This window comes from Thamnophis sirtalis, unplaced genomic scaffold (assembly GCF_051295495.1).
Source record: "Thamnophis sirtalis isolate CommonGarterSnake01/CBP01778 unplaced genomic scaffold, rThaSir2_p1.2 scaffold_4, whole genome shotgun sequence".
Taxonomy (NCBI): domain Eukaryota; kingdom Metazoa; phylum Chordata; class Lepidosauria; order Squamata; family Natricidae; genus Thamnophis; species Thamnophis sirtalis.
The window spans coordinates 16251101-16266341 of NW_028261384.1; the positions used below are offsets into that span (position 1 = coordinate 16251101).

The 15241-nt window shown below is 46.4% G+C and overlaps 1 protein-coding gene across 1 annotated transcript in view; it reads right to left on the bottom strand.

Annotated features, from left to right (window-relative positions):
- PITRM1 (pitrilysin metallopeptidase 1) overlaps positions 1 to 15241 on the bottom strand; it is a 73532-nt gene that overhangs the window by 6190 nt on the left and 52101 nt on the right. Inside the window, exons 22-23 of the mRNA XM_014059880.2 lie at positions 5491 to 5556; positions 2026 to 2138 (exon numbers count right to left, since the gene is read on the bottom strand). Coding sequence (XP_013915355.2) covers positions 2026 to 2138; positions 5491 to 5556 — 179 coding nt within the window. The remainder of the gene's footprint in view (positions 1 to 2025; positions 2139 to 5490; positions 5557 to 15241) is intronic.

A 15241-nucleotide genomic window follows, 5' to 3' on the forward strand; every position in this document is an offset into this window, starting at 1 on the left:
CGTGTGCATTGCATTATGAGTCCGTGAGTGTACAGGCACTTGTGCATGCATTTTCAGCACGTGTGGACAAAAAGATTAGCCATCACTGCTATAGCAGAATGAAAACTTGGCAAGTTGATCAGCTCTTTATAATTCCTCTTCAGACAAGCGGAGGACTTGAGATTGACCACACAGACTCCAGATATTTTCTCCTCACAAGAAAAGTACAAGTCCCCAGCAGCTGTAAAGCTCTGGGAGAGGAGGGAAAGCTACTTGGCTCAAAATTGTTCACCTGATTCCTTTTCTGATCACTTTCTGAAAATTGCTTCCTAACTGGTTTTCAGTATTAGGAATTTTGGATTGATATCTGGTGTCTGAAAACACCAGGTGAGGTGTTTTTTTTTCAATCCTTAGTGAAAGAATTTTTAGTCCTTGAATTGCAACCACAATTGAGCCCAAAATTTATTTCTAAATGAGACAGTTGTTTAATTTTGCCCCATTTTACGTTTCCTGCCACCATTGTTAAATGAATCATTGCAGTTGTTATTACATGACTGGCTTCCCCATTGCCTTTGCTTGCCAGAAGGTTGCAAAAGATGATCATACAAGCTCGGGACATTGCAATCATCATAAATATGAGTCAATTGCCAAATGTCTGATTTTGGGGGGCCAGGGGGATGCTGCAACATTTCTAAGTGTAAAAAATGGCCATGTCACTTTTTTTCAGTGCTGTTGTAACTTTAAACTAAACAGTTATAATTCAAGGATATCTGTACAAGCTTAAGGACTAAAAATAAACGGAAACCACTGACCCAGACTTTTGATGGGTATATCCTGCTATAATATATGACCCCAAAGCTTTGGGCACTGCATTGGTTGCTGCTTGGCTTTTGGGTGTGATTCAGAGTGCTGGTGGTCACAATCGGGGCCTTATGTAGCTTGGACCAGGTTATCCATGATGCCATCTTTACCCTTATTGAGTTGTCTACCCAATGAGATCAAGCAGGGCCAACAATCTCCTGATCTCATCAACATAAAAATGCTATCTGACAAGGCCTTGGGAGACATTTTCAGTTACCACTCTTATATTATGGAATATCTCCTCATGAAGATCCAGTCTGCTCTCTTGAGTTAAGATTGGTTGTTCCATCAAGAGTAGGAGGCCATGCAATGGCTCCTTTCCTTCCTTCAATTTTGGGTAATTCTTTGTTGAATACTTCTAATTACTTTGGAATAAGCAACATGCAAGTAAGATATTGGAACACTGCTTTCACATCTCCCCTGGTCCTTCGTTTCATTAAATTAGACATACTCAGTTTCTGCAACCGTTTTTCATATGTTTTAGTCTCCAGTCCCCTAATCATCTTTGTTGCTCTTCTCTGCACTCTTTCTAGAGTCTCCACATCTTTTCTACATCGTGGTGACCAAAACTGAATTCAGTATTCCAAGGGTGGCCTTACCAAGGCATTATAAAGTGGTATTAACATTTAACGTTATCTTGATTCTATCCCTCTGTTTATGCAGCCTAGAACTGTGTTGGATTTAATGGCAGCTGCTGCACACTGCTGGCTCATATTTAAGTGATTGTACACTAGGCCTCCAAGATCCCTCTCATGATTTTCTAATAAAATTGACTTCACACAATAAACTAAATTCAAGGAATTTCTGTTATGTCTTAGCTCAAGAGACAAATTATGCCCCCAAATCTCTCTACGTGATAACCAGGAAATGGAATGCTGAAATCAATAGATAAGGATCTCCATGATGCCTCATGTAAAATTTTACTCTGCGTGAATTCAGTTTATACCCTTAAGTAGTTTGGAACCAAACTGGCTTTAAATCGATGCATATATCTGCTACATAATGATGCTCTTTGCATCTCAAAAGAGTCCAGAGTCTGCAACTGTGCAGTATAAATCATCAAGAGAGCATCGTCATTTAAATCTATATTTATATTCTCACCAGAGTCACAAAAAGTGATGTTTTACATTCCAACATGAACTTAATTTGCACATGTATGACTGGATAGCACATCTCTCTGCCTACCTCGCATAGTCTGGGGCCGTGAAAGGCACAGTGCGAACACAAGCACCCACATAATTTACAGGGAAGGGAAGCAAAAAATGGGTCTTCATCTGACACGGTTGAAAAGTGGGATCCTAAAAGAGAAGTAGGAAGAGGAGAAACAAAAGAACAAAGAACAAAAGAAATTAGGATCAGGGGTCCTTGCCAGAATCTGACTCTTCTTGGCTAAAATCTCTCACCTCCCCTTGAGAGAAAGAATTTAGTTGTAATTAAAAAAAAAAAATCTTTCTTTCAGTAGCTGTCTTGAGCCTGGACTTTAAAACTCGTGTAGTCACCTTAAAAACTGAGGAGTTATCAAGCAGTTCCTAATGAATATTATTATCATACTTTTTGGAGTATAAGGCGCATTCCCCCTCAAAAAAAGTAGGTGAAAATTGTGGTGCGTCTTATTCACTGAATGTTGCTGAAGTCCTGCCCACTTGCCGGCCCTCACCCTTTGGCCATTTTTTGGCTTCTGCTTGTTGCAATTTTGGCCTCCGCACCGCGTGCTTTTGGCCTCCACATGTCACATTTTTGGTCAGTTCCAGGCAGCAGGGATCGGCGGCGGCAAATGGGCCATGCCAAATGGGCTGCAGCAGCAAACAGGCTGTGGCAAACGGGCCGCGGCGAATGGGCCATGTCAAGCAGGCCGCAGTGGCGGTGTACAGGCTGCGGTGGCAACAAATGGGTGGTGGCGAACGGGCCGCGGTGAATGGGCAGTGAACAGGGTGCGATGAACGGGCCAGATGAATAGTGGGAGGCCAAGGCAGATATTTTTTTCTTCTTTTCCTCCCCCCAAAAGTTAGGTGGGTTTTATAGTCCGGAGCGTCTTGCAGTCCGAAAAATATTATAGTTGTACACTGTTAGATTTGCAGTAATTTTAGAAGCTTTTTCCTTGCTTCATTCTTGAATACGTATATTGATTTTGCCCATGCTGATGGTAAACACAGCAGACACTTCTAAATAGATACCTTTACCTTTTCCTGCCCGCATTTATAAACGTATAAATATTTTAAAATTTATCCAATTTCTATACCATCCATCAGACTTGTGAGCCCTTAAATTGTTATGCATATCACTTTGAAGGCCCTCTACAGGATAAGAAATACAGAAATATAATAAAAGGGGGAGGCGCCAACGTCACGACGATACGGACGTGCAGTCTCGATGCTCCGAGACCACAGCCAATCCTTTTGTCACTGGGTGGTCCAATCGGACCTAAACCGTCCCGCAGATATGGTGAACAGGAAGAATATATCTTACTGATCTCAGGGACATTGCAAAGTCCCTGATTGATGCAAGAGAAGTTCTTCAAGCCGGCGACAAAAAATCTAGCCAAGGCTGATGAAGTTGGGGCGGCTCCAAAATGGAAGGATATGGAAAGAGAAAGTGTTCCCAGCTGGTGAGGAATTTTTACCGTTTTAAAAGAGATTGCCTATAAAAAACTTAATATTAATTTAAATTGGAAAACAGAAGAAATAAGCGACGGAATTAAGTATGGAATGGTTTTGGACAGTGGGTTATCTTACTTTTTAAACACTATGTTCATGGATGGAATTTATGCAAGCCTTTTAAAACGAATGGATTAAGTTTTCTTCTTCTATTTTTTTTTCTTTTATTATTCTTGGTAACCTAGGGACTAAAATTCTCCTCTTTCATTACTGTGGGTGTTTTGCTAACTCATTCAAGAATCGGACCTTTTTTAAACTTGAAATACAAAAAAAATACAAAAAGAAACAAAGAAAATTGCAACAATAACACTGCTACTTGGAGGCTGGAAGGTTTGTGTATTGGAAACGAATCACTCTTATTTTTCTCACCTTATTCTGGCTTGGCACTCCAAGATCTCACTGCTTGTTTATAGAGAGTTATAAAAAGAAAAGCATACAGATGTCCCTTTGAAGTATATCTTCAACCAGAGAAAAGTGAAAATAAAACTTTATTGTGAATCAATGCTTAATCTTGTAAAAACCTTCCAAGCTAGAGCAGCAGTGTTTGTTAGCTGGAGATAATGGCACAATTTCAACAGCAGAAAGAAACTTTAAGCCTGCAAAAGATATTCTTAGAAATTCAGAAATTATCAAACACATTTGAGAGGATGGAGAAGTTGGAAGACTTAGAGCATCTAACAGTAAAATATGATGAAGAAGTTGGAGAAGTTTAACAAGTGGAAAAAGTGGAGGTTAGAATCCTAAAAACTGGAGAGGACAATGACCATAAAGAAATTAAATGTGCTGATATTTATGGTGATTGGAATACTGAAAGAGGAATTAAATGGAGGGTAACTCTACCCCAGATGACAAGACACAGAAGAAGAAAAAACCAAAGAATTTATGGATTTAAGAGAAATTTTATTAGCAATATCATTGATAACACTACTGACAATTAAAGATAAGCTTATTAAAGAAACAGAAGAAGGGCATCAAAATTACATGAGAGATTTTATAAGCAAGGAGTTGCTAAGAGGAGTCCATACAAATTTGATTAAGGAGATGATTAGAGGACTGACACCACAAATGGCAGAAGACATGAGACTGTTTTGCTACTGGAAAGATACAGGTTGATAGATGGAAGTGTATAATTTAAAACTAGTTAAACTTAGTGGAATTTAGTGACAATAGATAGTTAAATAAATAATTGATAATGATAATAATGTATACAATGTGTAGTGTTATGATAAGTAATAATTGGATATGAATATTGAATGGTACCCATGAAAGGAAAATTAGAAAGCCTTTTGGATTATATATAAAGGCTAATAAAAAAGAACTAAGTTAGATTCAGTTAAGTCTTGATTATTAGGGGGAAAATGTTACGATACAGGATATAGTCAAATAAAGGAGGGATAATAATAACAACATGTGTGTGTGTATGTGTGTACGTGTACAACATAAGGAAACTGGATGTAAATTGTAAACAGTGATTTGGAAAGGAGGATTAGAAAACTTTGTTATTAAATATTATGGAAGTTTAGCTAGAACAGGATATGAGGATTCAGTATTATTGGAGGATTTTAGAAATAGTAAATGAAATGCCAGTATGTGGTTATGTATTAAATCTTGGTATATTTTATGATGAAGGACATTTAAACAATTATAGTCAAATGAAAATGGAGGTATGATGATGGTAACATGTATAAATATCTGAGTTAAAATACTTGAGCTAATATGAATTATGCTTGATGACTGTGGAAGAGATTAAGTCTTTTGTAACCAACTGATACACTTTCTACAGTATGTAAAGAAGGAAAATTTTTATATGTTGTGTTTGTTTTGAAAATTAAAAATAAAAAAAAATAAAAAAAGAAATATAATAAAAGAAATGGTTTTAGAAACTACTGATCAAGATATTGTTGCAAGACCAGCTTCATATTCTCTCTTCAAAGCCTTACTTATCTCCCCAAAAGAATCCGGTAATTATAACTTAGGTCATAGAAAACGGGCTCACCGTAATTAGCTTCCTTGTGATCTGGGAACCGGCCTCACTGCTAGCCGTCTTGGAATCTGAAGGTTTCTAGAAATACAAGATTCGGTTGAAAAGGTACAGTTATAATGCAGTCTTACTGAGACCTGTAGGGAAGCATATTGTCTAGCAAGCAAAGCTCGGTTTCTTACATCAACACATGACAAAGCCAGTAGAGAACTGAATTGCCACAGTTATTCTGGTTATTGTTTGGCTTTTTAAATTCCCAGCCTAACTTACAGCTGTGAGACTGTCTAGTGTAGGGGTTAGCAACCTTAAACACTCAAAGAGTCACAAAGGTCCTAACCAAAAGCCCCCATTCAATTCTGGAGTCAACCAGGTGTTCGATTCTCCCATAATAGAGTCTCCTCCTAGCGCACGGTTCTTTTTCCTCTGCCAACTGCAAGTCTGGTTCCCCCACCATAGTGTCTCCTTCTAGCCCACTGTCCTTTGTCCTCTACCTGTCCTAACCAAAAGCTCTATCTATTGTGGAGCCGACTGGCAACAGGGAGCCACAGCAGAGGGATGAAAGAGCCACATGCAGCTCCAGAGCAGTGGTGGGTTCCAGCCTGGCATCCTCCACATGAACGCGTGCAGCGTGCGCATGCGTCTTACTTTCCAGAGACGCCTCTGCGACACTCCAGCTGCTCGGCGGAGCGTCACGCAGGCGCTGTACACACTTTGCGCCTGCGCCGAAGCACCAAAGACTTTAAAGACAGGTAAGGAGCTTGTGCGGGCAGGCGGGCCCTCCAAAGCACTGTACCAGAACAGTACTCGGTGCTCCAGGCAGACACCAGTACGCCCGTACCAGGACGTACCACCTGCAACCCACCACTGCTCCAGAGCTATGGGTTGCTGGCCCCTGGCCTAGTGTCTTCAAACTCAAATACTAACCAGGTGCAACCTTGATTAGTCTTCCAAGATCTGGAGATCCTTAATAGCTGGTATTAAAGATAAAGACTCTCCATGAGAGATACAGGTACAGGAATTTGTACAGGTAATCCTTGACTAGCATTCGTTTAATGACCGAAGTTACAATGGGCACTACAAAGTGACTTATGGTTTTCACACTCATGACTTTTGCAGCATCCCCATGGTCACATGATCAAAATCCATGTATTTGGCAACTGCAAATGTATTTATAGCAGTTGTAGTGTCCTGGGTCATCTGAGCATTATTTGTATCCTTCTCAACTGGCTTCCAACCAGCAAAGTGAATGAGGGAACCCAGATTTGCTTAATGACTACATGAAAACAGCAGTGATTCCTTAACAATTGTGGCAAAAAAATTGTAAAAATAAGGCAAAACTTACCCAACAATTGCTTAGCAATAGAAATTTTGGGCTCAGTTGTCATAAGTCAAGGACAATTTGGATGTATTCCCAAGCAACTGAATGGTACAATTCGCCATGGCCAACACAACACAGTGATTTCACCATGACCATCTCGTCATATTCAATTTGGCATAGCGATTTCAATATAGTCAGCTCATTACAGGACAGCTCACTGTAATCAACTTGGCACAGAACAATTCACCATGGAAAATTCTATGGGAAACAATTCAACAAAAGTTATCGACCACTGTTTCTTTAACATAATTTCCATGTTTGTGAATGGAAATAATGTAAAAAAAAACCCAACAGTGGTAGATAATGTTTATTGCATTGACTTATCCCGAGTGGAGTTCTTGTGTAACAGAGTGGCTGTGATGAGTTGACAACGGCAAGATGGCCATGGCAAAACAGTCAAGGTGAGTTGGCCATGATGAATTGTCCTAGACTCTTAAGCAACAGGCCACAGGTGTTAAACTGGAGTAGGCTGATGTAGGGAAAGGAAATGAGAAGCATGTTTTTGTATCTTCTCCTTCATTCAAAGACAAATTCCTTGTGTGGCTCTTCGGCTTTGAAACATAGATGAGCACCACCCCCTAGCGTCGGGAACGACTAGCACATATGTCCAAGGGGAATGACCATTGGCTTACCTGAAGGGTCCTTTTTTGTACGCTGCAAGGAGAATCAAAGCATGGGTTAAATTCTGTCTGATTGCCCTGGACTGAATTGAAAGATCTTTAGCCACGTCTCCTCTTCTGGCTCCTCAGATTTTTCAATTCAGTTCTAGCCCAATGGACACATTTTCAGTGGTTCCAGAATATCAACAGAAATTTAACCTTAACTTGGACTTTCCAACCAAATTCTTCTTCATTCTGCAAAGAAATAAGGTCTCCTTTCAGTTCTTGTATTTGAGTCTATTACTGCTATTTGCTACCGGAGCTTGTCCCAGACTTCTCCGGGTGTGTGCTGTCCCTTTAAATTGCTGGGTGATGCGAGCCGGCTTGGGAGCCCCCGCAATCGCTCTTTATCTTCGCGCAGCGGTCAGCAGCGTGAGGGCCCAGCCACTTGCGATATACTTAAGCGTTTGGTGCAACGGTCAATGGTGCAAGGACCCAACCGTTCACGGCATGGCTTTGCAGATTTGAATTTTGGCACCGTTTTTCAAGCAGTTAGTCATCACGGTGGCCATTTTGGTTAAGGGAAAAACTTCCAGCGACCATTCTGTTTGCACGTTGTTCCCTTTCATTAGTGAGTCAGCATTGGAGAGTGGTGGCAGTGCGGATTGTTCTGTCCGGCAATCCGGCAGTCACTCGCTCCCCTCCACTGATTGTTAATTGATCACTAACAGCGATGGGTTGGTCCTTGTCTTAGGCCTCCCTCTCTCCAGCTGTTCACCCTGCAGGCGCTGGGAGGTTGGAATATTGCCCGAGAGGTTTCCTTGTGGCAGCCCTGGCTTAATTACTCATTTCAGCCATTGATTTGATTTGATTTAATAAATTTATAGGCCGCCCAATCCCGAAGGACTCTGGGCGGCTTATAGAAAATAAATTTTAGAAAAGTAAAGAATTAAAAAAAAACGGAGGAAAACAGATTAATAAAACCACATCATGAACCCAATTTAGTCGGGGCTGGACCTCAGTCATGAGGTCAACTGCCCCAGGCCTGCCGGAATAGCCAGGTTTTGATAGCCTTTCGGAAGGCCATGAGAGTGGGTAGGGTCCGGATCTCTGGGGTAGTTCATTCCATAGGGTCAGAGCGGCTACAGAGAAGGCCCTCCCCCAGGGAGCCGCCAGCTGACATTGTCTGGCACCTGGAGAAGGCCCACCCTGTGCGATCTTATCGGCCATTGGGAGGTATGCGGCAGAAGACGGTCTCGCAGATATCCGGGTCCCAGGCCATGTAGGGCTTTAAAGGTAATAACCAGCACCCTGAATCGCGCTCGGAGACCGATAGAGAGCCAGTGCAGCTCGCGGAGGATAGGTGTAATGTGGGTGTATTTTGGTACACCCAGTATCGCTCGCACGGCTGCATTCTGGACCAGTTGTAGTCTCCAAACACTTTTCAGGGGCAGCCCCATGTAGAGCGTATTACAGTAGTCAAGCCTTGAGGTGACGAGGGCATGAGTGACTGTTTGAAGTGCCTCCCCATCCAAATAGGGCCGCAACTGGTGCACCAGGCAAACCTGGGCAAAGGCCCCCCTGGTCACAGCCGACAAGTGATGTTCTAACATCAGCTGCGGATCCAGGAGGACTCCTAAGTTGCGGACCCTCTCTGAGGGGTGTAAATTTTCACCCCCCCAGGCTTAGGGATGGACTATCTGGGCTGTCCTTGGGGGGCAACATCCACACCCCTCTCTGAGGGGTGTAAATTTTCACCCCCCAGGCTTAGGGATGGACTATCTGGGCTGTCCTTGGGGGGCAACATCCACAGCCACTCGGTCTTGTCAGGATTGAGTGCAAGTTTGTTCACTCCCATCCAGACCCTGACAGCTTCCAGGCACTGGCACATCACTTCCACCGCTACGTTAAGCTGACACGGGGTGGAGAGATACAGCTGTGTATCATCCGCATATTGATGGTATTTAATCCCGTGCCGATGAATGATCTCATGTAGATATTGAATAGGAGGGGGGACAAGACCGAGCCCTGCAGCACCCCATATTTAAGGGGCCTAGGGATCGACCTTTGCCCTCCAACCAATGCCGACTGTAACCTGTCGGAGAGGTAAGAGGAGAACCACTGTAAAACGGTGCCTCCCACTCCCACCTCTTCCAGCCGTCGCAGGATACCATGGTCGATGGTATCGAAGGGCGCTGAGAGGTCAAGGAGTACTAGGATAGAGGAATGTCCTCTATCCCTGGCCCGCCAGAGATCATCGGTCAGTGCGACCAAGGCGGTTTCGGTGCAGTATCCAGGCCTGAAACCAGACTGAAAAGGGTCTAGATAATCTGCTTCATCCAAGGTCCATCGGAGTTGAAGGGCCACCACTTTCTCAACAACCTTCCCTAAAAAAGGGAGGTTTGAGACCGGACAATAGTTTTTAAAAATAGCTGGGTCCAGAAAAGGCTTCTTTAGGAGGGGTCTTACCACCGCTTCCTTCAAAGGTTCCGGGAAAGATCCCTCCTGCAATGACGAGTTCATAATCCTCTGGAGCCAGCCTCGTGTTACCTCCCTGCTGGTCGAGACCAGCCAGGCGGGACATGGATCCAGCAAACAGGTGGTGCACTCATCGCTCCCATGGCCTTGTCCACTTCCTCAGGGGTGACAAGCTGGAACTCATTCCAGGAAATCTGATCAAGACCCTCCCTCGGCATCTCTGGTGGTACTGTCCAAGTGGAGTCAAGGTCTGTCCGAATCTGAGTGATTTTGTCTGACAGAAACTGAGCAAATTCCTCAGCCCTTCCCTGTAAGGGTTCCCCCGTGTCCTCCCCTTTCAGGAGGGAGCGGGTTATCCTAAACAGGGCGGCTGGGCGGGATTCTGCGGACGCAATAAGAGCGGAAAAATGTGCACATTTTGCCGCCCGTATTGCCACTAAATAAGTCCTAATGAAGGCTCTTAATAATGTTTGGTCAGATTCGGAGTTGCTAGCCCTCCAATGTCGCTCTAGGCTTCTCTTTTGGCGCTTCATCTCCCGGAATTCCTCGGTAAACCAAGGTGCCCTCCTGGATCCACTGCTGCGGAGAGGCCGCAAAGGTGCAATCCGATCCAGTGCCTTAGTCGCCGCTGTATTCCAGGCGGCGACCAAGGACTCTGTCGGATTGTGGACAAGGGAGTCAGGTATATCTCCAAGCTCCTTCTGAAATCCTAGCGGGTCCATCAGGCGCCTGGCGCGGAACCATTTAATCGGTTCCACCTCCCTGCAGTGGGGAGCTTCCGAAAGTCAAGCCTCAGCAGGAAGTGATCTGACCATGACAAGGGCGAGATCTCTATTCCCCTTAGTTCAAGATCACGTCTCCACTGCCCCGAGAGAAACACAAGGTCGAGCGTGTGTCCCGCTCTATGAGTCGGACCCTGAATTACCTGGGTCAAGTCCATGGTTGTCATGGAAGCCATGAACTCCTGAGCCCCATCAGAGCGTTCGCCTAGAGATGGCAGGTTGATGTCCCCCAGTACTATCAGTCTGGGGAACTCAACCGCCAACCCGGCTACTGATTCTAGGAGTGCAGGCAGGACTGTTGTGACGCGGAGGTAGGTACGTCAAAAACAAGCCCACTTGAACTCCTAGGTCCAACTTCAAGAGAAGAGGCTCACACCCCACAGTCTCTGAAGCAGGGATCCTGTGAGGAACTAATGATCCTCGGATAATAACTGCCACTCCCCCACCCCTTCTCTGCTGTCGTGGTTGGTGGAGCACCTGGAACCTTTCTGGGCACATTTCTGAGAGGGGGACTCCTCCCTCATGGCCCAGCCAGGTTTCAGTAATACATGCCAGGTCTGCCCCCTCGTCAAGTATTAAGTCCCAGACGAGGGGAGCTTTATGGATCACAGACCTGGCATTTAGCAGCAACAACAGCCATCAATCTTCACGACTCTGAATCAGCAGCTGTAGCTACCCTCACATCCCCAACTGTGTTCCAGGTGGTGAGTGGTGACCAGACAACCTTTCTTCACAGCATAATGGCAGACGACACTAATCAAAGGCAATGCAGCCAGGGCTCTCTAGCAGCAGGAGCCTTACCAGACAGGCTAGCAAAGCAGCCTCAGAGGCCCTCAGCAGACACAGCCAGGCTGGGGGAAAGAAAGGAACAAAGCACCAAGTCCAAGTGCATTTTGAAGCATTTGTACGCTAAGTGGTAGTTCAATCTTTTAAGATCTAATATCCCCCTCCAACCTCCTGAGTTTTTTGGGACTAGGAACAGGATTGAGTAAAATCCTGACTCTTCTTGATCTGCTGGTACTGGGTCTATTGCCCTTATCTCCCGAAGGTGCTGGATCTCTTGCTCCATTATTGACCTCTTGGCTGGGGAGGAGGGAGTGGGGCAGCAGATGCAGTGGCGAGGTGGAGGGGAAATGAAGTCTAGGGTCAGACCCAGACGGATTGTCTGAAGAACCCATTTGTCTGACGTTGTTTGCTCCCATTGGGCCTGAAATAGTTGCAGGCGCCCTCCGTCAGCTGGCTGTCACTTATAGTGACGGAAAGGCTTAAAGCCTGATCCGCCACGAAAGGGCCACTTGGAGAAGGGTTGTTGTCTGGCCCTGTCCTGAAAGGGCTGACGGTCCTGTGACCAGGCCTGCCCGATTGTACGGACGGTAGTACTGACTGGTGCTAGTGGATGGTTCTGAGGAACGAAAGGATTGCTTTCTGAAATAACCAGAACTTTTGCGCTCCGTCTTCTTGGTAACAGACTTTTTGTCCTTGTTTTTGACTAGGACAGGTTCTAAGGCTTCCTCAAAGTTTCCCTCCCTTAAAGGGGGCAGAGGCCAACTTCCACTTGGACCTCATGTCTGCGTTGCAGTGACAAAGCCACAAGAGCTGCCTGGTGGTGCCATTAGAAGCCAGAGCCCTGGAAGTGAACTTGGTGGAGTTGAGGGTGGCATCCGCAGTGTATTCTGCTACCGCTAGAACCTTGTTAAACTCCTGCCTCAATTTGGTATCCCCTGCCAGAAGCTTAGCAGAAATCTGTCTGAGCCAGAAGAGAGAGGCCCTGGACATAAAGGATGCTGAAGTGGCTGTCTTGATAACCCAGACAGCCACCTGATGGGTCTTGTGACAAGCCTTTTCAGATCTCTTATCCTCCGCTTTCAAGCCCTCTAATAGGTCAGGAGACAAGACTGAGGAGGATGTAAGGGCTTATACCGGAGGATCCACCTGAGGCAATTTTAATAAATCCTCCAGGGAGGCATCCAGAGCTGTTTATCACTGCTACCAGACATGGCTAGAGTGCCCAGTTGAACCCACTGGCACTGCACTACGTCAGAAATAATTTAGGAACTGACACAATCTCCTGGGGAACAACCAGTTCCTCAAAGAGTCCTTTGCTAGGGTCTGATGGGTCTACTCTCGCCAGATCGGTGGCAGTTACTCCCATACGGGTGGCTGTTTTGGCCTTCTTCAAGACTGTCTTGAACAAAGCATGTTTAAACAAACCAGTGAAGGCTGGTTTATGCATGACAGCTCCCTCGTTCCCGGAGAACTCCTGCTCTGGAAGGATTTTCTCATCCACAGTTGAATCCTCGCTGTCCAGCGAGGAGGTTCACCCACAAAAGGGCGAACGACAAAAGCGCGCCAGACTAAACCACGGTGACAAAACCGCGAGTTCTAAAGGGCGCTGACGAATGAGCGCTAAAGCACATCGACAACAGCGCTGACAGAAGCGTGCTATAACCCTAACCCTAACTTAAATCGTGCTTCTGTCGGCACACTGTTGTCGGCGCATTGATGACATCGCGGTTTTAGCGATGCAGTTTAGTCGGCACGGTTTTGTCGTTCGCCCTTTTGTCGGGTCACGCAGTGAGGAATGGAGAGAGGCGGATCCCTGGGGAGCCTCTGAAGGAATGGCCTTAGAGGAAGAAGACTTGGCCCTGCAACATCGCTTGGCACGTTGCTTGAGACCCTTTGCAATACCCTGGGATATGGCCTTGGTGATAACCTGCATTTCCGAGGAGAGGGCCGGCCCTTGGTCTTCTACAGGCCGCCTACGCTTAATGGCCCATTGTGGAGCCAGTGATAAAACTGGGGGAGAATCCTCTGCTTCCAAGAAGCACTGAAACAAGTGGATGGTCTAGGGGAGTTAACTGACTCAGAGTAGTCATCTGATGAAAATTCCTGGCCCTCGTCCTCACTATCCAACCGTGGTATGTTCTGATTAGTAGGGCTGGGGCATCTGGTAATCCCACTGCAGGAATTGGAAAACTAGCCACCGGTTGTTGCTGGGCTTGTTCAGGTTGTTTCTCCGGTGCTTTTTGGCGCCTGGGGGCAACTTGGTCTTGGTGCTTTGTTCCTTTCTTTCCCCCAGCCTGGCTGTGTCTGCTGAGGGCCTCTGAGGCTGCTTTGCCCTGACTGTCTGGTAAGGCTCCTGATGCTAGAAGGCCCTGGTTGCATTGTCACTTGATTAGCGTTGTCTGCCATTCTGCTGTGAAGAAAAGTTGTCTGGTCACCACTCACCATCTGGAACACAGTTGGGGATGTGAGGGTAGCTGCAGCTGCTGATTCAGAGTCGTGAAGATTGATGGCGGAAATGAGTAATAAAGCTGGTGCTGCCACGAGGAAACCTCTGGGGCGAGATCCAACCTCTCAGCACCTGCAGGGTTAACAGCTGGAGGGAGGGAGGCCTAAGGCAAGGACCAACACCTCGCTGTTAATGATCAATTAACAATCAGTGGGGGGGGGGAGTGACTGACCGCCTGATTGCCAGACAGAACAAGTCGCACTGCCACCACTCTCCAATGCTGACTCACTAATGGAAGGGAAAAACGCGGCAAAACTGCAAACAAAATGGCCACTTAAAAGTTTTAAGTATTGACGGAGGGACGACGCACAGCCAGGGTTTCAAACAAGAAGAACTCTTTATTCGGTTGAAGGCGATTCAAGGGACGGAAAACTCCCGCCAAGGTATTTATATTCTTGTTTAACCAATCACTGGCCGGGGACGCGACAGCAACTGCTGACGTCAGTCCCTCGGCCAATCAACAATAACAGTGCGTCGGCAACACCCTCTGGAGCTCTCAGCCAATCAGAGAGCTCAGAGGATGTTACTGACAGTCAGAACAATTAACCAATATTTAACACCCCTTTCCCCCAGTTCTGCGCATGCCCGAAACGGAGCATGCGTAGTCCTTAAGATATGCTGGGCGGCGCCGGACCCGCCCAGATCTTCTCATTGCAGGAGAAGTCGTCGGCGGAGGAGGACCTCCTCGTGGTAGCTCCTCCCCGAAGGGAGTGTAGCTCCGAGGCACGCCCTTTCGGGAAGGCCCAGAAGGCGGGCTCAACTGCAACGGTAGGTGTAGCCGTGGGGGCGCGTCACTTGTCGTGGGGGGAATTCTCTGTGCGTCCTCGGATTGAGTTGTTGGATTGGCGTCCCCTTGGGCGGCGCTTGGGTAAGCAGGGCCTGGTGTGGCGAAGGCCCTCGGTTGCGGACTGCCGGATTGAGGACGCTGTTGTTGAAACAGGAGGGGGCCTGGTGTGGCAAAGGCCCCTGGATGTGGTCTCTCGGATTGAGGGGTTTGTGCTTGGTGCAGGTTGAGGCCTGGAGTGGCGAAGGCTTCACATTGCAACCCCGGGGCTGCGGTGTTGTCGCTCAGGGGTTCGCGGCCACCAGCCTGCGACGGGAGACGCCTCCTCAATTGATCCAGGTGGCGTCTCCATTGGGTTCCATCAGCCAATTGGACCCTGAAAGAACATGGGCCAGTCAGGGCAACGATAGCACCCGGCACCCATTTTGGTTCCCCCGTAAACGACCGAGCCCA